Here is a 24,016-nt window from a genome sequence, read left to right as displayed (position 1 = left end):
CAAACTGTCATTAGACAGTTTCATCGTGAAGTACAAAACTGTCCACCTGCCCTTCTTCACGCTTGGATAGTGAACGCCAATATTTGACAGTTTGGGAAGCTTATGCCAGTGTCTAAGTGCTTCCACACTCACTTGCCAATATGAAAACCACAGCAGTCCTGCTAACTGCATGTTCAGGTGGAAAGCCCCTTTCTCTTTCTCCTCCGTTCACATCAGGTGTCTTCCCCTAAACTCTGGGAAAGATGAATTCAAGGGAAAGCACGTGGATGGAAGGAAGACTGGAACCACCCCGCCGGAAGCTGATCCAGTGCACACTGAGAGTTCGGTAAGGAGTGGTAACTCATGGTGCCGGTGGGGACTTTTCCAGGGGTCAGGAAAAAGCTCCCCTCCTGTGCTGTCGACAGCTCCTGGGCTTTACGGTCTTCTCTCAGGGAACTTCCAGATCGTCCTCAACCTTTCCTTTCTGCTGGCATAGGATAAATTCAAAAGGAAGCCTTTTGTCCTAGCACGCAGCTTTCTCTCACCTCTGACATGTCTTCTCTTGCCTGTCTCTTTAGGTACGCTTTGATGGTGTGGGTGGTCTCTCTCACCACATTTCAGCCTTGAAGGAGATGGTCCTGTTTCCACTGCTTTACCCAGAATTCTTTGAGAGATTCCAAATCCGGCCCCCCAGGTAACAGAGAGTGCACTGCAACTGCAGAGCTAACTGTTACGATATGCTTTCTAACATAAAAAGTATTCTTCTTCTTTCTCTTTTGTTTTTGTTTTGGGGGGGCTTTCTTTCGGAGGGGCAGTATCTCACGACGTAATAGTTAGCTTTATGTGTTCTTGGCCAACAAAGCTTAACTCGCAGGATGCTGAAACGTGACTTTTAATCCTTCCCCTTCCACACCTTTAAAGGCATTGCAGATCTTCAGATGTTTGGCTTCTTTGTTCATAGGAATTCTCTTTTCCAGCTGATGTTTTCAGCAGGGTGTGGAGACACAGAAGACCTTTTCTGGTCTCCCAGCTTCAGGCTTCCTCCGCAGCAGTTGCCCACAGGTTCTGGGAGGCACAGTCTAAGAGCTTCAAGCTTTTGCAAGGAGAAAGACAGGCTTTCCTCTCAAATCTTGCCTCTTAGGAACACTTGCACCTCTTTGGACTTTCCTCGCACTGCAGCTCTTGCTGCTGTCGAACATGGGAAGCGTTTTGCTTAGGAGGGAAGGCTGCTTTGCTTCCGCTACGGCGGTTGTCACAGGCACTTTTCCATGTTTCTGTTGGGGCTACATAAATCTCTCTTCTTCATGTTGCAGAGGCTGTCTGTTCTATGGCCCACCAGGCACTGGAAAGACACTGGTGGCTCGAGCGCTCGCAAACGAATGTAGGCAGGGAGACAAGCAAATAGCGTTCTTCATGAGAAAAGGTGCCGACTGCCTCAGTCAATGGGTAGGAGAATCCGAGCGACAGCTGCGCTCATTATTTCAGCAGGTATGGAAGCAATGCGCAACAGGCTGGGTCAGAGTTGGACCTCTACTTTTCCGTGGAGGATGTCTTCCAGGAGAACTTGGCCTCTTGGGCAGTTTGGCAGGGTCTCCTGTTGAAAAGGGAACATCAGTGTTTCCTTTTCCCTTGCCGTCCTGCTTTGCCTGAGGGGCAGGAAATCTTGCAGATGCTGGGTCCAGCACAGTGTCTGTGCCTTTGCAGCCATAATGTTTACGCTGCCTGTTCTCGCTGAGTAGTGCCGTGTTTCACATACGGCAATACGCCTGCACCTGTACTTCTCTTCCAGGCCTATGAGATGCGGCCTTCGATTATTTTCTTCGATGAGATCGATGGTCTCGCCCCTGCGCGCTCCAGTCGCCAAGACCAGATTCACAGGTACTTCCTCTTTCTTCCATTTCCACGTAATCCGCTTCATCACCCACTTCCCTGTATATGACACACACACACACACACACACACACACACACACTCTGAACTCCTTGAGTACAATGACAGAGAGCTTCATAGGATTTTAAAGACAAGAGTCGAAATCAGGTCACTAAGCTTGGTGTCCGGACAAGGTCTCTCTCGAGACCTTGCTGCAGTTTTTCTGTCTTACCATGAGTCCTTTTGCTAATCAGCAGCTCTGTACTAAACCAGGGAATCCAAAGAACATTTTTTTGTTAGTTCTCTTGTCACAACGCTCCTGGCACTTATGGATGGCTTAGACAGCAGAGGAGAGATCGTGGTCATTGGAGCCACCAACAGGCCAGACTCCCTGGATCCTGCTTTACGAAGGCCTGGACGCTTTGACAGGGAGCTCCTTTTCACCCGGCCAAACAAAGAGGTAGGCTGTTCAGTCAACCTTCCTGCTGCTGGGGCAAAGCCTTGCTTGACAAGAAAACCAGGTTACCACAGAGCATCTCCGAGAGTGAGGAAGGAAAGAAGTGGTATACGTGCTGCACACCTGCCCGTTCTTCCTTCCCCAGGTGCTTGCTCTTTGCTTAGTTAGCGAGTCCACCTAGGCACTTGCCTTCTGAAGTTGCCTCCTTGTTCTCAGTTCTCCACTTGGGAAAGCTTTTGGGGAAAACTTGGGCGTTTGTGTGTGGTGGTGGTGTGTGGGGGGGTGGGGGTACCGTGCGTTGTTTGCTTTGTTTTTGAGAAAGAGGTTTCCGAGAAAGCAACACGTAATCCTCTGGGCTGTAGGCTCGCAAAGAGATTTTCCAGATCCACACGAGAGACTGGAGCCCTAAGCCACCGGACGCGCTGCTTGATGAGCTTGCTGAGAAATGCGTCGGTAAGATGAAAAACATACCCAGTTCCCGCCTGTGCCTGGGTCCTGACAGTGTCTGAACTTGTGCCAGGCAGTACCCAAGCTCTCGTGCCTTCCCTCAGAATTCACCCGTGGGCTAGGCGGCATGACTTGTTCGTTGCTGTCAGAGTGGGATGCTTCCGTCTGCTTCCCTTTCTTTGTCTCTCAGAACACAGAAGGGTCCATGGTCTGGGGGGCATCTTCCTCAGGAGCTAAGTCTGGCTCAGAGGCCACTTCCAGTGCGCAGGCTGTAGGGCACTGTGCCTCCCATAATGCAAGTTCCCCATCATGGATCTCCTGTGCAGGGCAGGAAGTCTTCTTCCACTGCCCATGAAACTCTTCCCCTTTGCAGCACATGCAAAGACTTGGGGGGCATCCCTTTGCAAAGCCTGTCCAGGACTCCCTTCTGGTGCCTGAGACTGACATACCTTTTGATTCTGCTCTTGTTGGTTAGGATACTGTGGGGCTGACATTCAGTCCCTCTGCGCTGAAGCTGCCCTCTGCGCTTTGCATCGACGCTATCCCCAGATCTACACAAGCAGTCAGAAGCTGCAGATCGATGTTGCTGCCATTGAAATCACAGCAACAGACTTTCTCGTGGCTATGCGGAAGACTGCACCAGCTTCACAGAGGGCTGTGGCTTCCCCTGGACAACCACTGTCACCCATTTCCAAGCCACTGCTTCAGAACACGCTGGAGAGGCTCCTAAAAGGCGTGCAGAGGGTGTTTCCCCACGCAGCGCTTGCACTCAAGAAGGACCGACAGCCAGGTGGGCCCATAACATTCCCTGCCGTAGAACTCTCCCAAAGCAAACAGTGCTAGTTTGTGCAACAACAGGAAGAAACCTTTCAGTCAGGGTGAGGTGAAATTGAGCGGTAGAGAGGGGAGAGCTGGGAACTCCTCCCACTTCACCGCAGAGAACTGTGTGTTCTCCACTCAAGCATCGCGTTTCTGAAGGTTGTCAGCATCAGCTTGCCTGTTTCCAAGGAGGAAAGGAGCTTTCACCGCTAGCAAAACATAGCTTGCGCAAAGACACTGAGGAGAGCTTTGTAGAGACTGAAGGCTTCGGAAATGGCATTCTGTGTGTGCCCCTCCGATGAAGAAATACAAGGCCCGGGGTTTCGGCTCTCCCTTAGAAGCTGTCTTAGCGCAAGAGAGGGTTGCAGACTCTTTGGGAAAGTTAACAAGCCTCTCTCGCCTTCTCATGGTACCAATCATTTCTTAGAAAATGCCTGCATGGACAGTGATGAGGAGTCACCTTCTGGTCTTGAAGATGAGCCGTTTCATCCACGGCCTGGCCAGCAAGAGCATACCTTCCTTAGCTGTAGCAGGTAACTGTCCGAGTCCTTTGACTGAAATTCTTCTGATTGCTGGGGCTTTCCAAACTGTCGTGGCGCTTGCAAGTGGGAGGGGTGTTAGATCAGGGAGGAAAGAAGAGTTAGTCCAGCGTGTTTTTGTATCAAAAACTGCAAGAAGGAAGCACAGAGGTGCTACTAGGTGCTACAGCTGTAAGAAAGCGAGTAGCTCCAGCCGATCATACTGAAGGAGTCAGCCTCCTTTTCCTCCACCAAAGACATCCACAGGCATGCTGATTAGGGCACGCGGATTTCATGCATGCTGTCTCTTGACTGATCACTTTCTTTGCAAACTTCTTGTGTTGCAGTTATGCTCCTAGCAATGCTTGTTGCCAGCCAGCATGTCACAGGCCCAGGTTCTTAATTGCTGGAGAGCCCGGATACGGGCAAAGTTCTCACCTGGCGCCTGCACTAATACACGCGCTGGAGAGGTTTCCGGTTCATGTGCTGGACCTGCCCGCTCTCTTTGCTTGCAGCACCTCACCCGAAGAAAGATGCACACAGGTACGTCTTCTCTCTGCAATCTCACAGGTTTGAATAGACTCAGGGGAAGCAGGCAGGCTTCCTGGCGTTAATGGAGGTGGCCTGGCTTTCCTCCGCTTTCTGTGGCGTTCATTTCGCGCCCAAAGACCACTTTTCTTGTACGCTGAACAACAGAGAAGGAGGACGTTGTGCATGGGCATCTTTTCCATTCCAAGTTAAACGGTAAGGACGTTGCTAGCAGCTCAGGGAGCTCCAAGATGCTCTTGACAAACCCCTCTTTGTGGCAAGAGCTGCTGCTGATGACAGTGGGCCCTCCCGAGTTGCTTCCCTCGCCTCTTTGGACTCTGTAGCTCCCAGGAGGTGCCTCTGCATCAGCCTGACTGCACGTCGGGCCCTTTCTCTAGCCTCCTTCGTTACAATACTGAAATGCAACCCAGGTCTGGGGGCAAAGAAAAGCGTTTCTTTTCTCTCATCACACCACAGGGAAGAGATGAGAATACGCTTGCCGGTAACTATGAGCATTCTTTGTCGTTGGGTAATTATTGACAGCACAGAGCAAGCAATCTGGTCTGAAGGATCCCCTGGCTATGAGACGGCCAGCTGTGAGCGAGAGAGCCTTTCCGACCGGCTGAACGTTGCTTGCCTCTTATGCGCTGAACTTTGAAATTCAGAACGATAGCCAGGCTGCTTTCACAGGCTCTGCGCTCACCATTTCACGCAGGCCCATGTGTGTTTTGCCTGTGCTCCACTCTGGCTGGGATACAACTGGAAACCGAGTGGTGTAGCAGCGGCCACAGGCTAATGTGGGACCCTGCTGAACGGCTGGGTCTGCTTTTTCAAGCACACTGCCACTCACACCGAGCGACGAGGCTCTGGGGAAGTTACCTGACATCTAAGCAGTTGGGAAATCAGGCACAGACCGAGGTCTGCCTCTGGCTGTGTAGCCACGTCCAAGGATCTGGGTCCAGGCAGAAACGTTACCTTGTTCTTGGTGGCTGCTTTGGACACTTTGTCTTTGTGCCCTCTGATTTGGGAGGCAATTTTGACTGATACACTGTTGTTCATTAGTAGCCTCTGCTACCTGGTTCAGCAGCCTTCTCCCAAACTTCCTTTCTACTAGTTGATCCGGGAAGCCCAGCGGACAGCACCGAGCATCATTTATATTCCACATATCCATGCCTGGTGGGAGGCTGCTGGAGTCACCTTGAGAGCTACGCTCACAACATTACTAGAGCGCATTCCAGCATATGCTCCAGTGCTGTTGCTCGCTACATCGGATGTCTGCCATGCAGATCTCCCGGAAGAGGTATTTCTCTCACTGCTTTTCCAGCTTTTGTCAGTCACATGTTCACTGGAACCTAGCGTCGCTTCAGGGAGCTTTAATCCTAGAAGTGTTCCCTAAAGAAGGTGCCCTAAATCGCCCGGCAGACCCACGCCTTTAAGGCCAAGAAGCAAACATGTTCTAGTCTCTCCCTTCTTCAAAGCATTCCTCAGCTTCACTCAGAAAGGGATTGATCTTTTGGGAGCAGAACACTAATCTGGACGAAAGGGGGGTGTGGGGGGGGCAGCCTTATGGCTGCACTGCCTTTTCTCCTCCCACCTCAGGTACAAGCATTGTTTTCTGAGATTTATGGAGAAGTTTTCAATGTCCAGTCACCTAGCGAGGAGGAAGGCAGAAAGTTTTTTGAGGACTTGCTTGTCCAGCAAGCTGCTAAGCCTGCGGTGCCACCAAAGAAAGCAGGTGAGGCTATTCTACAAACACAGCTTTGCTGTGTATAGCTTAGCAGCCATTCGGCACGTGCTTTGGCAATAGATTTCCTGGCATGAATGTTCACTCTGCTTGCGTCCGAGTACCATCACTTGGCTAACCTTTTCTGGTTGACCGAAGCTTGTCAGGCACTGGAAGTCCGGCTTGTGCCATTACCACCTGAGCCTCGACTGCTGACAGAGGGGGAAGAGAGGCAGCTTGAGGAGCAAGGGGATGAGACACGGCCAGCGGTGCCTGGAGATTCCAGTACACCCCTCTCTGCTGGCAAGTTCCTTTCCTCTTCTTTCCTTTCTTTTTTTCCCCCTCCCTATTTTGGATAAGGTGCCAGTGACGTTGATATCTTCCCTCTTGTCATGGCATACCCGGATTTGGTGATGCCGGCGGCTTTATGCCAGAGGCATTCCATTTCCAAATTAGGCTTGGCATGTGAGGTCAGTCCCCAGGATGTTCACTCAGCATGCTTATGAAATGAAGCCTGGCCACAGAGCTTGGTTCACCCTGTAAAACACTGGCCTCGATGGCCCTGGAACGGCTAAATCCCCAAATGCAATGTGTTGTTTAGATCAACTGCTGAACACTCCACCAGTTCGTACTGTAATAGGAAACGGTTGGGATTTTTCCTTTGCTTTTGCTTCCTTTTCCTCTTCCTCTCCCTCTTGCCTTCCTGCCCACCACCCCCAAGCCAAGTAATCGCCGACTGTCGGTGAGGCTTTTGGCAACCTCTGCCTTTGGAACGGAGGGGAAGGAGAGCTTGTCTCCAGAGGCTTTTCTGCTTCTCAGCTCTTTTAGTTCCCGTGAGAAGAGAGGAAGCCACCTGAGCTTACGAGCTTGCTTTGCACTCGTGCCCGCGGTCTACGGGCTGCTCTGTGCACAGACACTTGCAGGGGATTCTTCTGGGTGTCAAATTTGTTCTTGTGTTTTTCAATTCTAATAGCAAGTCGATCCCCTTCACTTGCTGCCTGCCCTCTCTCCCTCGACACACGTGTGTAGTGAGCCAGCACAGTGGTACCTCAGTCCCTCTTGCCATTTTCCTTGTGCACCAAGTAAGACGACGATGCTAGAGTTTGAAGACTGAACTGCTTGGGTAATGCTCTGGCTTGCTTTTTCTATTATGTCTGTGCAGCTGCCTGCAGACAAAAGCGAAGGAGGAGCACATCACCCTCAGAGAGCCTAGCAGAGAAGAGGCGGAAATGTTCACCGCGTGCTGAGACGGAGGCCAGCATCTGTCTCTGGGTAGGTTGCAGCTCACTGACCTTCCTCTGCTTCCCTCTCTGCTGCCAACCCTTGAGCTCTCTGTTCTGCCAGCGGAACTGCAGGCATGGGCAACATTCAGCTAACGGGGAGGCAGAAGCACCTGAGGAGGCTCCCCTGCCAGCTGGCAGCCCTCTTTCTAGAGAGGCTCTGTGGCCTCTCTTCAAAGGATGCACTTCACAGGGCCCTGCACTGCGGCCACAGAAACTCATCCAAGACAAGAGGGGCTTTGCTGTGGCAGCCGCCGGCCTTTACTAGAAAACGGGCCATGGCAGTTCCCGCTCTTCTCAGAGAAGTTCACCGGCAGTTAGGATCGTGGAGGTGATAGCCTGAGGAGCAACACAATGCTAGCTGAAACTGAAGCCTTGCTTCTTCTCCCAAGTAGGACAAAGGAGCTCATTTCCTCCAGGGAACTCTCCTGCGATATTCAGTCAGTTCTTGGACGTGTCACTCCTTTTGTATTTAGTGATACAAGAAAGGAGAATGTGAGCTGTGGTGCTGTGCCTCAACGCATCGAGAGCCTATCCAGAAGATCTCATGCTAATGTAAGCTTGAACGGTCTCTCGTTTTCCTTCAGCACCTGCTGAATGTCGCTGGCAAGGCAACAAGGGACTGCAACATCCGCCACCTTGAAAAACTACACCTGGTGCTCAGCCAGTGCGTTTACCGCCATCGGCAAGACGATGACAAAACGCGGTTAATAGAGGTACTTTGTGTACACAGCATTTCCTGTCACTGTTCTGCTCTTCTTCCGTGTGCCCTGTGGATATCCTGCTTATTCACTACTCAGCTCTTTCCTGCTTCGGAGTCTGGGTTACACACGAATTGCTGACATCTGTCAGGAAGGTACTGGGCACCATCAGGCACGCCCAGCCTTGAGGCAGCTGAGATAGGCAGCTGAGATAGGTCTTGAGATTCAAGGGCCACAAACCCATTTCTCTCTTCCACACTGGAGAAAGCGCGAGGACGGGTGCTCTGCTCTGGTTGTGCCCCTGGGCGAGTATTTGGAGTCAGGGAGGCCATGTCCTGCAAACGGCCCTTCTCCTCTCGTCTGAGGGCTGCTTTTAGCTTGGGAAGGGAATTTCTGGCTGTTCTCTGAGGGCTTCTGAGCTGCCTGGAGAAGCAGACGTTTCCAGGGAATGGCCCCAGCGGCACCTTTGGAGGACCTTTCGCAGCGGCTAGTTGGTGTGGCTTCTCAGCAGCAATCTCCCTCTTCCCACTTCTTAAAAGCCCTGCTGATACTAATTCATACTGGCTTGCTCTCCTGCTCTGTTTAGCACACCTGAGGATAACTTTAAAGCTAGAGCTGATAAAAGACATTGCGATGGGTAGAGCACGTGTGCTTCCTAAGTAGCGCCAACCAACCAACACTTGTAGGCATCTACAGAGCCTCTTGTTTTATATAAAGCAGCCAGCTACCGGATTTTTATGGTTCTATTCCAGCTTATAGCAAGTTAGCCTTTGTTCAGCTGGTGATTATTATTCGGCTTTGTCTTTTTTTTAGGAGATGAAGGAAGAGATTGAAAACTTCTCCCGTGCTCAGTAACAGGAAAGGTGCTCCCACTCTGCCACTCTTTGTCGTTATTTGCTGTTTTGTCATCCGGGCATAATTCAATTCAGTAAAGAGAGCTTGTACATCTAATAGAAGCATATCCATGTGTATATATAACATATATAGCTCGACTATATTAATAAAGCTCATATAAATCCTTTCAAGCGGTCTTGCTGGCTATTTCTTGATGTTGTTGTTCCATGCACACTGTGCATAATACGTACATGATCTGTTGCGAGCGGTGTGTTCAGCCTTCCTTTCCCGCGTGCCTTGCCTTAAAGTCTCGTGCCTGGCATTTTTAGGAGACCAACGGTTGTCAGTGCCTTTGGACCTAAACACATCTGGACGTCTTCCAAGTAATCGCAGTGCCTCTCCCAACAGAAAGCAACAGAGAGCTTGATCATCTTTGGCCAAACGGTGACGGGCGGTATTTCTGGCGTCACCTGTGCTACTGTCTATTCCCTTGTCTATTAGGCAACCTTGCAAGGCAGCTCAGAGGTTATTATTCTTCGGATCTGCTCGCGCCTCTGGGGATTCTCAGAGAATGAAAACAAACCTCCAGGAAGCGTTGTGGAGGAAAACTTTTTCCCCAGACAGTGGCCTTTTGGCTGGGCTCAGGGCGCCCCGCGCCTGGGCACCTCTCAGGCCGCCGTGCTGCCTGCTGCCCGCCCCCACCGCCGCCGGCAGCTCTCCTCTGCCCGCCCGATAGGCACCACTCAGCGCTCACGCACTCTCCAGCCGAGCCGGGCCGAGCCGAGCCACGGCACGCCAGCCCCTGGCTCCCCGGCGCCCACTCCCGCCCGCCCCGGACCCGCCCCGCCCCGACGCGATTCCCAGCGCCGCCGGCAGCTGCACTCCACACCGGGAACTGTCCTCGCGGCGGGAAGCGCCCCTGAGCCCTGCTGAGGCTGCGAGTCTGCCCGGCTGCCCCCGCACCCCTGCATCCGCCGCACCTGCTCGTGCTCTCGGCTCCGCGCAGCGGCCCCGCGCCCGACGTCTCACCGCCCGGCGCCGGTGCTCTCCGCCGCCACTGCGCCGCCTCGCCTTGCTGCTGCGCTGCTCCGGCCCAGGGCGCTGCTGTTCCCCAGAGCCCCAGAGCCCTCCTGCTCGTTGCCTCCCGATGCCCGCCCACCACAGGCTCAGCACCTTTGCTATCAATGCTCCTCTACGCACACGCACATGAACACGAGCCGTGCACGTGCACCCTATCACTGTTCGGACCCGCTCACGTCGCGGCAGGTTCCACACACCTGCCGCTGCGCACGAGGCCTGTCCCAGCGCCCTGCCCGCCCCTGGCACCTCCCTTCCTGTTATTCCAGAGATATTATTATGTACGTGTTCATAATCTCTTGAGATCAGTGTGTTCGCTGCATTGCTTTAAAGTCTTGTGTCTGGCACTGCAGCACAAGAAGTCAGCTTGGAGCAATGGTAACTCCTGCATCTTGGGGAGGAGAGCATGCACAGGTCCTTGAGAAGGAAGAGTTCCAACGCATGTGCCTGCAAAATGATTTTTCTTTTTCTTTTCCTGCCTTTGATGCTCTGGAAGTGAGTATGCCACAACAGCTTCTTCCACATCTGGCCCTGCCTTGCTGACAGCCTGCTCCAGTTGCTGGCTGCAGCAGAGACTTGGCACGGCCAGACAAAACAAGCCCTGCTGCTGCTGCTGCTGCTGCTGCTGCCTCAGCCAAGAGGGTTTCCTTTCTCTGCAGTCCATCCTCACCGCCGGTGGGACCAAGGGAGGGCATTTCCGTCTGCTGGCCTGCAAGAAACTTCTCATGCTTACAGTGCAGCCTCTCAGCAGTAAGGGCCACCAGCGAGCGGCACCAGCAGCTCAGAAGCCTGGGAGATCGCTTCTTCCATCTTCCCTAGCAAAACTTCCCTGCAGCCTTGGGACGTGTTTACCACTCACACAAAGTCCACCTCATTTTTGACTTGGCTGTCCAGATCCCCCTTTGATTGGTGCCACTCATCGCGGTGTCCTTGCAGGCAGTGGGCAGTGCCGTGGAGTTCCTGCGCTGCTGCCCGCCAGCCGGCTCCGCTGAGCTCCCCCAGGCAGGGCCAAGTTACTCTCCTGCAGGAGCTGACTGCAATTTGCTAAGATCCCATGCACCAGTGTGCTGTGGGAATCTGACGGACAGATGGACGGCTCACTTTTGCCTGGCACTCAGGCAAAGTCTCCATGGTCCTCTCAGGACTCCCTTTGGCTCCTGCATCTGCAGAGCTTTGGGAATACCCCTGAGCAGACAAACTCTGCTGTGAGCACTGTGGCTCTGCAGATTTCACACGGGCCAACCAGGACAGTCCTTGCCGGCTATTCAGGAGCAATGAACTGCTCTCAGGAACAGCGCTGGCTGGTATTGAAATGGGTGTAACCGCTGCACACTCTCTGCCTGGACTCTCCACAGACACTGGGGAGCCGATGAAATAGATAACCTGGGCGTGCCTGGAAACCAATTGGTGCCTCTCCTTTCACTTCCCGCCGCTGCGCTGCAGCCTGCCATTCCCTGGTGAACCCATAGCGTCCAACTGGCTGCCAGGTGACATGTGCCCACGACTCACCAGCAAGTGTCAACACACATGCTGGTGCGCCAGAGGAGGTTGAGGGAAGCGCTGCTTTTGGTGCACAGTTCCTGCTCCACCCTCTTCTCCATGCCCACTTGCTCCTTCCCACTGCAGAGCATCTGCAGCTCGCAGAGCCTCAGCCAGTGCTTCAGGCAGAAAGTCCTGCCTCCTCTGCAGAGAGCAACAGCAGAGGCTGACTGCGCAGCTGCTTTCTTGGGGCCATGCTGGGAATCCCCCGGCAGAGTTTCAGGAATGGAGGCCAGAGTCCACAGTGGGAGAAATCAGCCCCAGTCACCGCCCCCGTGGGGCAGGAGGTTTGGGCGGCTGCTGTGGGGCAGGGGGAAAGAGAAGGCTGGGGCTCCCTGGGGTGCAGGGGCCAAGTCTCCCCCGGCTTGGCCATGTGGCCCCAAAGCATGCTGGGAAGCGGCTCCCACGGGCCCAGGCCTGGTGCGGCTGTGCTGAGGCCCCGACACCCGGAGGGGGCTGCCTTCCTGGGATCCGTGGGCTTGCCCGTAAGTTGTCTTTTTCTTTTTGGTTTTGATTTTCCCAGGCTTTGACACCGTCTGGAGACATTCATGGTAGATTTGCCTTTACACAGTTTTCAGGGTGAGAGGGCAAACTCCTCTGCTCCTTCACTAGGCCCTGCCATCTCCATGCCTGTGACCTAGTGAAGCAAGAGCTAGGACTTGGCCCTTCCTCCCCAGAGGCTGAGTGAGTGCAGTCCCAGTCTTCCTCTTATTCATTCAGTCGCTCACTTAGGCTTTCCTTCCTCAGCAGAGCCTCTGCTTGCGAGCAGCTGTAGCCTCGCAACCCCAATTTGGGGACATCACATCGTGGGAGTGGCATGCTTGAGGTGATTCCCAGCCTGGGGAAGCCCTCCTTGGCACCCCGTGTCCCCTGGCACCTTTGGGGAGCGGGCGGTGAGGAGGGGCCAGCTCTCGTTACTCTTGCAAGGGCCAACCTTAGCAGCGCCTGTTGGTCAAGGAGTCCCTGCAGCCCCTCTGTGACATGGGCCGGGGCATCATGCAGCGCATTGCAGCAACAGTTGCCTCCTCCGCATATGGCCCCGGAGAGCCTGAGCTGAGCCCAGGTGCTTGGGGCTGCTCTCGCTTGGGGCTCTGCCCTACCCTGCCCCGTTCTGCTCTGCTCTCGAGGAGCAGCTGCGCCGTGAGCAGGAGAAGGCGAGAGGAGGCGGTGGGACAGCGCGAGACGCTGTTTGGAGGACCGCTTCCCAAGAGGTCGTTGGAGAGGAGCGGTTTGTCCTGTTGGCAAGAGCTATTTGGACTAACTCGGTAGGCTGGGAATTCCCTCTGTGCCCGTAGGGAAGTCCTTGGTGCTGCTGGAAATTACTGGCCTCGGGAGCCCTCCATAATATGGCACTGTTGCCATATTGCAGAGCTTGCCCGTTTAGAATCTTTGTTCCCTAGCAGCGCCTCCACCCCCGTGTTAGTATTCCCTTGTTGGCTGCGGTCAGAGGACCTTTGGGCCTTGTGCCAGTAACTGTCTCCTCCTTTGCCGCTGTCACACCTGTGCTCCTTGGTGTTGTGGAGTCAACCTGCTCTGACAGGAGTGTTTTGGAGGTAGACAGCCACGGCTATGGCTCTCCGAGTCCTCTTTGAGGACTGAGAAGAGGAGGAATTTACCTTGTCCTCTTCAGCAGTTTTCTTTGCCTGAGAAATGTCTTCTCAAGCAAAGAACTTCTCTTGCATGCTTACAAAAGTTGACATGGGCTTCATATTGCTGTTTGATCTCAGGTCCCGCGGAAGAAGGGACTTCAGGCAGGCTGAGGGAATGCTTGCACAAGAAGTCAAAACGTCTTTACCGTACTCTTTTTCAGTAAGTAATGTATTCCACACAGCACGATGATGCCATTGCACTTTTCACTCAGCTCAAAGAACTTCCTCCAAAGCGTACCGTGGTCTAAAAGAACCTGAATCTTTGCTCCCTTTAGGCACGCTGCAGCGTGAGAGAAAGGAAGCCCGCTGAACGCTATCAAGCTCCACTGGAAAGTAGGTTATGGGCACAGTTTCTCGGAAGGGCTAGTTGCTTGTGCACAACGGGGATAGAAGATGTTAGAGGAAAATGTAGGTACACACAGCGCAATCAGAATTTGTATCTCGGTTCTGTAATTGTAGGGCCATCACAGGCCAGTGGACACCAAGAAGGGGAAGCTGGCCAAGATGCTCACCGGGAGTATGACCTTCGGCCCAGGAACACTGCTGTTCAGTATCAAGAGCCTTTGCAACGTGGGTTACGTGCACCGTTTGTCAGAAGGGCTGATTCCTTGTGCTTCGGGGTGGGGGGGGGTACATGCTCTTGAATGAGATGTGCATACGCAGAGACAAACAAGAAATTATGCCTTGGTACTATAATTCTAGTGTCCTCAGAAGACGATGAAGAGCCAGAAGAGGATGATGGCAAGGATACTCCAAAGCCATCTGACCTCAGGCAAACAGCTGAAGACACTCAAGCCCCACTGGAAGGTAGGCTATATGCGGAGCCTCTCTGAAGGGCTAATTTCTTGTGTGCAAGTGGGATAGAGGTTGTGGAATGAAAAGCTGTACGCACACAGACAAATAAGAAGTTCTATCTAGGTCCTTTAATTATAGGGGCAACACAAGAAGGTGAAGGCCGAGAAGGGGAAGATGGCAAAGATCCCTGCAAGAGGTATAACCTTCGACGCAGGAAGACTGTCGTATACTTCCAGGATCCACTGGGAAGTAGGTTCCATGCACAGTTTTTCGGAAGAGCTGATTTCTTGTGTATAGTGGGCTAGAAGCTGCTGAACGAAAAGACATATCCCCTTGCTCCAGCACACACACACACACACACACACAGAGAGAGAGAGAGAGAGAGTGCTTTCATTTAAATTCCTTGCCTTCATTCTGCAGGGAAAACTCTCCCTTTGTGATTGAGATGCCTGTAGCCTGTGCACCTTGCAGTTCTTGGCCGGTGTGCGTGCTCACTGCTGCTTTTCATTTCTTCAGGCCCATCTTCTCCTGTCAAGCAAAGGGCTGCATCTACCCGTGCTTGGTCACGAAGCCTGTGCTGCAAAAGAACAAACCGGTTGGTGTATGGATAGTGACAGTTCTCAGGGATCCATAGTGGTGCCACTCCCATCACTGAGTAATGCCCCAAAAGATTTTCCGATTCATGGTCATGAAGAGAAAATCACAGCACTGTAGCTGTGACAGCTGGAGAGTCTAGAGGGAGCAAGGCTTTTCCTTTGGGAGGAAAGATAACTTTCATGAGCCAACAGCTTTTAAAAAGGCAGGATTTGGGGGCCAGCGATGAGATGATTGAGGATGTCCCGGCTGCGATTGGGTATCTGCAATTCCTCTGTTCTACACTGGAAGCCAGAATCCCCTTCCACAAACTGTCATTAGACAGTTTCATCGTGAAGTACAAAACTGTCCACCTGCCCTTCTTCACGCTTGGATAGTGAACGCCAATATTTGACAGTTTGGGAAGCTTATGCCAGTGTCTAAGTGCTTCCACACTCACTTGCCAATATGAAAACCACAGCAGTCCTGCTAACTGCATGTTCAGGTGGAAAGCCCCTTTCTCTTTCTCCTCCGTTCACATCAGGTGTCTTCCCCTAAACTCTGGGAAAGATGAATTCAAGGGAAAGCACGTGGATGGAAGGAAGACTGGAACCACCCCGCCGGAAGCTGATCCAGTGCACACTGAGAGTTCGGTAAGGAGTGGTAACTCATGGTGCCGGTGGGGACTTTTCCAGGGGTCAGGAAAAAGCTCCCCTCCTGTGCTGTCGACAGCTCCTGGGCTTTACGGTCTTCTCTCAGGGAACTTCCAGATCGTCCTCAACCTTTCCTTTTTGCTGGCATAGGATAAATTCAAAAGGAAGCCTTTTGTCCTAGCACACAGCTTTCTCTCACCTCTGACATGTCTTCTCTTGCCTGTCTCTTTAGGTACGCTTTGATGGTGTGGGTGGTCTCTCTCACCACATTTCAGCCTTGAAGGAGATGGTCCTGTTTCCACTGCTTTACCCAGAATTCTTTGAGAGATTCCAAATCCGGCCCCCCAGGTAACAGAGAGTGCACTGCAACTGCAGAGCTAACTGTTACGATATGCTTTCTAACATAAAAAGTATTCTTCTTCTTTCTCTTTTGTTTTTGTTTTGGGGGGGCTTTCTTTCGGAGGGGCAGTATCTCACGACGTAATAGTTAGCTTTATGTGTTCTTGGCCAACAAAGCTTAACTCGCAGGATGCTGAAACGTGACTTTTAATCCTTCCCCTTCCACACCTTTAAAGGCATTGCAGATCTTCAGATGTTTGGCTTCTTTGTTCATAGGAATTCTCTTTTCCAGCTGATGTTTTCAGCAGGGTGTGGAGACACAGAAGACCTTTTCTGGTCTCCCAGCTTCAGGCTTCCTCCGCAGCAGTTGCCCACAGGTTCTGGGAGGCACAGTCTAAGAGCTTCAAGCTTTTGCAAGGAGAAAGACAGGCTTTCCTCTCAAATCTTGCCTCTTAGGAACACTTGCACCTCTTTGGACTTTCCTCGCACTGCAGCTCTTGCTGCTGTCGAACATGGGAAGCGTTTTGCTTAGGAGGGAAGGCTGCTTTGCTTCCGCTACGGCGGTTGTCACAGGCACTTTTCCATGTTTCTGTTGGGGCTACATAAATCTCTCTTCTTCATGTTGCAGAGGCTGTCTGTTCTATGGCCCACCAGGCACTGGAAAGACACTGGTGGCTCAAGCGCTCGCAAACGAATGTAGGCAGGGAGACAAGCAAATAGCGTTCTTCATGAGAAAAGGTGCCGACTGCCTCAGTCAATGGGTAGGAGAATCCGAGCGACAGCTGCGCTCATTATTTCAGCAGGTATGGAAGCAATGCGCAACAGGCTGGGTCAGAGTTGGACCTCTACTTTTCCGCGGAGGATGTCTTCCAGGAGAACTTGGCCTCTTGGGCAGTTTGGCAGGGTCTCCTGTTGAAAAGGGAACATCAGTGTTTCCTTTTCCCTTGCCGTCCTGCTTTGCCTGAGGGGCAGGAAATCTTGCAGATGCTGGGTCCAGCACAGTGTCTGTGCCTTTGCAGCCATAATGTTTACGCTGCCTTTTCTCCCTGAGTAGTGCCGTGTTTCACATACGGCAATACGCCTGCACCTGTACTTCTCTTCCAGGCCTATGAGATGCGGCCTTCGATTATTTTCTTCGATGAGATCGATGGTCTCGCCCCTGCGCGCTCCAGTCGCCAAGACCAGATTCACAGGTACTTCCTCTTTCTTCCATTTCCACGTAATCCGCTTCATCACCCACTTCCCTGTATATGACACACACACACACACACACACACACACACACACTCTGAACTCCTCGAGTACAATGACAGAGAGCTTCATAGGATTTTAAAGACAAGAGTCGAAATCAGGTCACTAAGCTTGGTGTCCGGACAAGGTCTCTCTCGAGACCTTGCTGCAGTTTTTCTGTCTTACCATGAGTCCTTTTGCTAATCAGCAGCTCTGTACTAAACCAGGGAATCCAAAGAACATTTTTTTGTTAGTTCTCTTGTCACAACGCTCCTGGCACTTATGGATGGCTTAGACAGCAGAGGAGAGATCGTGGTCATTGGAGCCACCAACAGGCCAGACTCCCTGGATCCTGCTTTACGAAGGCCTGGACGCTTTGACAGGGAGCTCCTTTTCACCCGGCCAAACAAAGAGGTAGGCTGTTCAGTCAGCCTTCCTGCTGCTGGGGCAAAGCCTTGCTTGACAAGAAAACCAGGTTACCACAGAGCATCTCCGAGAGTGAGGAAGGAAAGAAGTGGTATACGTGCTGCACACCTGCCCGTTCTTCCTTCCCCAGGTGCTTGCTCTTTGCTTAGTTAGCGAGTCCACCTAGGCACTTGCCTTCTGAAGTTGCCTCCTTGTTCTCAGTTCTCCACTTGGGAAAGCTTTTGGGGAAAACTTGGGCGTTTGTGTGTGGTGGTGGTGTGTGGGGGGGGTGGGGGTACCGTGCGTTGTTTGCTTTGTTTTTGAGAAAGAGGTTTCCGAGAAAGCAACACGTAATCCTCTGGGCTGTAGGCTCGCAAAGAGATTTTCCAGATCCACACGAGAGACTGGAGCCCTAAGCCACCGGACGCGCTGCTTGATGAGCTTGCTGAGAAATGCGTCGGTAAGATGAAAAACATACCCAGTTCCCGCCTGTGCCTGGGTCCTGACAGTGTCTGAACTTGTGCCAGGCAGTACCCAAGCTCTCGTGCCTTCCCTCAGAATTCACCCGTGGGCTAGGCGGCATGACTTGTTCGTTGCTGTCAGAGTGGGATGCTTCCGTCTGCTTCCCTTTCTTTGTCTCTCAGAACACAGAAGGGTCCATGGTCTGGGGGGCATCTTCCTCAGGAGCTAAGTCTGGCTCAGAGGCCACTTCCAGTGCGCAGGCTGTAGGGCACTGTGCCTCCCATAATGCAAGTTCCCCATCATGGATCTCCTGTGCAGGGCAGGAAGTCTTCTTCCACTGCCCATGAAACTCTTCCCCTTTGCAGCACATGCAAAGACTTGGGGGGCATCCCTTTGCAAAGCCTGTCCAGGACTCCCTTCTGGTGCCTGAGACTGACATACCTTTTGATTCTGCTCTTGTTGGTTAGGATACTGTGGGGCTGACATTCAGTCCCTCTGCGCTGAAGCTGCCCTCTGCGCTTTGCATCGACGCTATCCCCAGATCTACACAAGCAGTCAGAAGCTGCAGATCGATGTTGCTGCCATTGAAATCACAGCAACAGACTTTCTCGTGGCTATGCGGAAGACTGCACCAGCTTCACAGAGGGCTGTGGCTTCCCCTGGACAACCACTGTCACCCATTTCCAAGCCACTGCTTCAGAACACGCTGGAGAGGCTCCTAAAAGGCGTGCAGAGGGTGTTTCCCCACGCAGCGCTTGCACTCAAGAAGGACCGACAGCCAGGTGGGCCCATAACATTCCCTGCTGTAGAACTCTCCCAAAGCAAACAGTGCTAGTTTGTGCAACAACAGGAAGAAACCTTTCAGTCAGGGTGAGGTGAAATTGAGCGGTAGAGAGGGGAGAGCTGGGAACTCCTCCCACTTCACCGTAGAGAACTGTGTGTTCTCCACTCAAGCATCGCGTTTCTGAAGGTTGTCAGCATCAGCTTGCCTGTTTCCAAGGAGGAAAGGAGCTTTCACCGCTAGCAAAACATAGCTTGCGCAAAGACACTGAGGAGAGCTTTGTAGAGACTGAAGGCTTCGGAAATGGCATTCTGTGTGTGCCCCTCCGATGAAGAAATACAAGGCCCGGGGTTTCGGCTCTCCCTTAGAAGCTGTCTTAGCGCAAGAGAGGGTTGCAGACTCTTTGGGAAAGTTAACAAGCCTCTCTCGCCTTCTCATGGTACCAATCATTTCTTAGAAAATGCCTGCATGGACAGTGATGAGGAGTCACCTTCTGGTCTTGAAGATGAGCCGTTTCATCCACGGCCTAGCCAGCAAGAGCATACCTTCCTTAGCTGTAGCAGGTAACTGTCCGAGTCCTTTGACTGAAATTCTTCTGATTGCTAGGGCTTTCCAAACTGTCGTGGCGCTTGCAAGTGGGAGGGGTGTTAGATCAGGGAGGAAAGAAGAGTTAGTCCAGCATGTTTTTGTATCAAAAACTGCAAGAAGGAAGCACAGAGGTGCTACTAGGTGCTACAGCTGTAAGAAAGCGAGTAGCTCCAGCCGATCATACTGAAGGAGTCAGCCTCCTTTTCCTCCACCAAAGACATCCACAGGCATGCTGATTAGGGCACGCGGATTTCATGCATGCTGTCTCTTGACTGATCACTTTCTTTGCAAACTTCTTGTGTTGCAGTTATGCTCCTAGCAACGCTTGTTGCCAGCCAGCATGTCTGGCCCCAAGCCAAGTAATCGCGGACTGTCGGTGAGGCTTTTGGCAACCTCTGCCTTTGGAACGGAGGGGAAGGAGAGCTTGTCTCCAGAGGCTTTTCTGCTTCTCAGCTCTTTTAGTTCCCGTGAGAAGAGAGGAAGCCACCTGAGCTTACGAGCTTGCTTTGCACTCGTGCCCGCGGTCTACAGGCTGCTCTGTGCACAGACGCTTGCAGGGGATTCTTCTGGGCGTCAAATTTGTTCTTGTGTTTTTCAATTCTAATAGCAAGTCGATCCCCTTCACTTGCTGCCTGCCCTCTCTCCCTCGACACACGTGTGTAGTGAGCCAGCACAGTGGTACCTCAGTCCCTCTCGCCATTTTCCTTGTGCACCAAGTAAGACGACGATGCTAGAGTTTGAAGACTGAACTGCTTGGGTAATGCTCTGGCTTGCTTTTTCTATTATGTCTGTGCAGCTGCCTGCAGACAAAAGCGAAGGAGGAGCACATCACCCTCAGAGAGCCTAGCAGAGAAGAGGCGGAAATGTTCACCGCGTGCTGAGACGGAGGCCAGCATCTGTCTCTGGGTAGGTTGCAGCTCACTGACCTTCCTCTGCTTCCCTCTCTGCTGCCAACCCTTGAGCTCTCTGTTCTGCCAGCGGAACTGCAGGCATGGGCAACATTCAGCTAATGGGGAGGCAGAAGCACCTGAGGAGGCTCCCCTGCCAGCTGGCAGCCCTCTTTCTAGAGAGGCTCTGTGGCCTCTCTTCAAAGGATGCACTTCACAGGGCCCTGCACTGCGGCCACAGAAACTCATCCAAGACAAGAGGGGCTTTGCTGTGGCAGCCGCCGGCCTTTACTAGAAAACGGGCCATGGCAGTTCCCGCTCTTCTCAGAGAAGTTCACCGGCAGTTAGGATCGTGGAGGTGATAGCCTGAGGAGCAACACAATGCTAGCTGAAACTGAAGCCTTGCTTCTTCTCCCAAGTAGGACAAAGGAGCTCATTTCCTCCAGGGAACTCTCCTGCGATATTCAGACAGTTCTTGGACGTGTCACTCCTTTTGTATTTAGCGATACAAGAAAGGAGAATGTGAGCTGTGGTGCTGTGCCTCAACGCATCGAGAGCCTATCCAGAAGATCTCATGCTAATGTAAGCTTGAACGGTCTCTCGTTTTCCTTCAGCACCTGCTGAATGTCGCTGGCAAGGCAACAAGGGACTGCAACATCCGCCACCTTGAAAAACTACACCTGGTGCTCAGCCAGTGCGTTTACCGCCATCGGCAAGACGATGACAAAACGCGGTTAATAGAGGTACTTTGTGTACACAGCACTTCCTGTCACTTCCATGTGCCCTGTGGATATCCTGTTTATCCGCTATTCATCTGTTTCTTGCTGTGTTTTTTTGTATTTATATACAGACTATGTCATGCATTTTAAGGTTTCATTTACCGTTTAGTGATTGAAAAGAATCTTATCTAAGGCTTCGTCTGTCTTAGTCCATTGTCATTTAAAACCAGATCCAAAATCTTCTGAGGCAGGATGGATTTATGTTGTTTCCAGAAAATGAACATTTTCTGATTGTGATCTTTGACTGATCTAGAAGCTTATGAAGAATTGAGAAAATAAATTAAAAGCCTTGTTCTTGTATGTATGCAGGGATCATACTGGTGATGGTTACTGTCGCTATTGCTGCAATGTGCTCTCTGCTATATGAAGCTCTAGTAAATTAAGCCTCTATTCTGACCAAACCTGAAATTATTAGGTATTTTTGTGATAGTTGGGTGCCCTGACTGGGACTGCTCATATTTCTCTTCACTTCGAAGGATTACATGTTACTTCCTCTGGTACCAATTTGGGAGGTAAGGGAGCTTTTGATATGCCTGCTGGGGTGTCGGCAGAGAGCTGCGTGTTGGCTCCCTAGCGTGTGAGGGTTGTTGTGTCTGAACTTGTGAAGATAAAGGTCATGTAGAATCTGTTGACCAGCCATATCTTTTTGAATGTGGGGGAATTTAAGAGGTAGGTAGGCAGAAAAAATAGTCTATGTTGTTTTTGCCTTTTTATTACTGTTAGGTATAAACCATTGACCAAGACTGTGATCAGAGTGGTGCCCAGCAGCATGGAGGCTGTGGAAAGATTTCTCCAGAGCAAGGAGGCTCCTCCTGACCTTGTGACTCACAGAGAGGTTCCCTATATTCTTTTGTATGTTCATTTTTATGTTCTCCCTATGTGCTCCTCGCTTGCCACGTCAGGACTACAATTAGGAGCCACCTGGGTCCATGAGGAGTGCTTGCAGCCATTAGGTGTGACCTGGTCCATGCCCGGTGGCTTGCAGGGTGCAACTTTGTCCATGTGGAGGGCCCGTAGTGATGGCAAGAAGTGTGAGCAGTACTAATCTCTTTATGTTCCAGCTATTTTAGTTTGTTTATAATAGGAACTGAACAGTGTAGAAGAATTCTTCTCCCTCTGAAAGGAACCCAAGTATTTTATGTACACTTCTTATTTCCCTAAAAGCTGCAGGTATCTTATTAGTGAGATTTTTACACTAAGGATGATTCTGCTAAACAATTTTCTTTAGAAGGAAGTTTTGATTTAGGTGAGCTAGTACCTTTGAGAGGAGCCCTAGAATCGCGGTGGTGGTGGTGGTGGGTACTTGCTCCTGTGGGCAGGGCAGCAGTGGGCACAGAGGCCATGGGCGGGCGTTTGCCACCCTGTTGGCCACTGCCACGGCAACCAGGGCAGCTTCTGCTTGGTGGTGGTTGGGGAGTTGTCGAGTGGCGCCACCAGTGGCTGCTGCATGAGGCTGCTGAGGCCCCACATGGAAGGTTCTAAATATGCGGTCAATGGCAAAAATGATTTGGCATCAGTTTTAGGCTGATTGCCCTAGAAAACTTTCGAGTTACATCAGGTGCCTCTGTTTTGACTACTACCCAATTAAAACCAACATTCTTTAGTAAAATGAACACAGTGGTTCAGCTAATTCTGCTGTCCATTTAATAGCAGCTCATGTTTTCAGTTATGTGGACAGCATATATCTGCAGACATTGTGGTAAATTCTCCATCTTTTTTACATATTTTAATGTATTCCTAAAGCAACAGGCAATTGTAATTAATTGTAATTGATGGAACAAAAAGCTATGACCAGATAATGTCACAGACCCATATGGCTTTATTCTTGCAGATTTATGCTTGAATGACATAGGAATTAGATATTCCGGGCACTTAATTTATTGTACAAGGAGAAAATAGTTAAGTAAAACTAGTTTGAATCCAGGAATAACAGCTAAGAAACAAGCCTTCAGGATAGACATGGTGGTATCAAAATTTACACCCACCTTAATACAAAAGAAAGGAGTGGAAGAAAGCCTGTCTAGTTTATTTATTTATTAATGCTATGAACCTCCTAGACTAATCTTGTTATCAGTAAAATGGACAGGAAGTCCAGCTTTGTGCTGTACCTGCTATCTTGAAAACTAGATTAATGAAGTCTCTTGGAAAGCATCTGAAGAAATCGTTATTTCTGCTATGCTGTAGGAAGTGAAAAAGGGATCAAATGAAAACAGGCATACAGAAATGTGCTTCTTTAAATAATGGCCTTTTCCTTTTACTGCTGTCATTGAAGAACTCAGTACTTAATGTAGCTGATGACAGGTGTAAATAAGCTGCATCAGCAGTTCTATAAGAGTTCAGAGGAAGGGGGCTGAGCAGCAGATAGCAAAAAAACAAAAAAGCAAAACAAATCCAAAACTCAGTGCTTTTAAGGAGCTAGGAACCTTTATCTTAACATCTAAATGTGTTTTTTCATCCTTTCAGAAAGCCAAATTTGGAATCACATCTGCAAAAGATATCTTGCTGCTGCACCAGAACTCTCATGAAAGGGATACAGAGAATGCTGCGAGGAAGGCTAAGGCCCAGTTGGAATTGAGTCTGACAAGGGATGTTAAGGACAATAGGAAGGGCTTCTTCAAATACATCAGTAGCAAGAGGAGGAATAGGGAAAATGTGGGCCTGTTGCTGAATGGGGCAGGGGCCCTGGTGACAAGGAATACAGAGAAGGCAGAATTACTGAATGCCTTCTTTGCTTAAGTCTACACTGCTAAGGGCAGCCTTCATGAATCCTGCAGCCTGGATGTGAGGGAGAAAGTGCAGAGAAGGCAAGACTTTTCTTTGGTGGAGGAGGACAGGATTAGACATCTTCTAGGCAAACTTGATGTCCACAAATCCACGGGCCCTGATGGGATGCAGCCACGGGTACTCAGGGAGCTGGAGGATGTTGTTGCCAAGCCGCTCTCCATCATCTTTGAAAGGTCCTGGAGAACTGGAGAGGCGCCTGAGGACTGGAAGAAAGCCAATCTCACTCCAGTCTTCAAAAGGGCAAGAGGAAGGACCCAGGCAATTATAGGCCAGTCAGCCTCCCCTCCATCCCTGGAAAGGTGATGGATCAGCTCATTCTA

General features: G+C 51.3%; 2 protein-coding genes across 2 annotated transcripts; both read left to right on the top strand.

Moving 5' to 3' along the window:
* The first annotated feature begins 169 nt into the window (after positions 1 to 169).
* LOC134141438 (ATPase family AAA domain-containing protein 2-like) lies at positions 170 to 9,176 on the top strand. The gene is made up of 15 exons (XM_062577672.1): positions 170 to 325; positions 558 to 673; positions 1,293 to 1,467; positions 1,769 to 1,857; positions 2,149 to 2,308; positions 2,668 to 2,758; positions 3,228 to 3,542; positions 3,978 to 4,104; positions 4,449 to 4,632; positions 5,732 to 5,917; positions 6,217 to 6,352; positions 6,500 to 6,643; positions 7,503 to 7,612; positions 8,208 to 8,336; positions 9,135 to 9,176. The coding sequence occupies exons 1-15, from the start codon at positions 170 to 172 to the stop codon at positions 9,174 to 9,176; spliced, it is 2,160 nt and encodes a 719-aa protein (XP_062433656.1).
* A 1,431-nt stretch (positions 9,177 to 10,607) lies between these two features.
* LOC134141437 (ATPase family AAA domain-containing protein 2-like) lies at positions 10,608 to 21,957 on the top strand. The gene is made up of 11 exons (XM_062577671.1): positions 10,608 to 10,671; positions 11,459 to 11,556; positions 15,674 to 15,789; positions 16,409 to 16,583; positions 16,885 to 16,973; positions 17,265 to 17,424; positions 17,785 to 17,875; positions 18,345 to 18,659; positions 20,043 to 20,152; positions 20,748 to 20,876; positions 21,898 to 21,957. Exons 1-11 carry the CDS (start codon positions 10,608 to 10,610, stop codon positions 21,955 to 21,957), a joined length of 1,407 nt encoding a protein of 468 aa, XP_062433655.1.
* Positions 21,958 to 24,016: the final 2,059 nt, after the last annotated feature.

This window comes from Rhea pennata, chromosome 5 (genome assembly GCF_028389875.1).
Source record: "Rhea pennata isolate bPtePen1 chromosome 5, bPtePen1.pri, whole genome shotgun sequence".
Taxonomy (NCBI): Eukaryota; Metazoa; Chordata; class Aves; order Rheiformes; family Rheidae; genus Rhea; species Rhea pennata.
The sequence above is the reverse complement of the archived record's forward strand: the minus strand, read 5'-3'. Positions and strand labels throughout refer to the sequence as shown.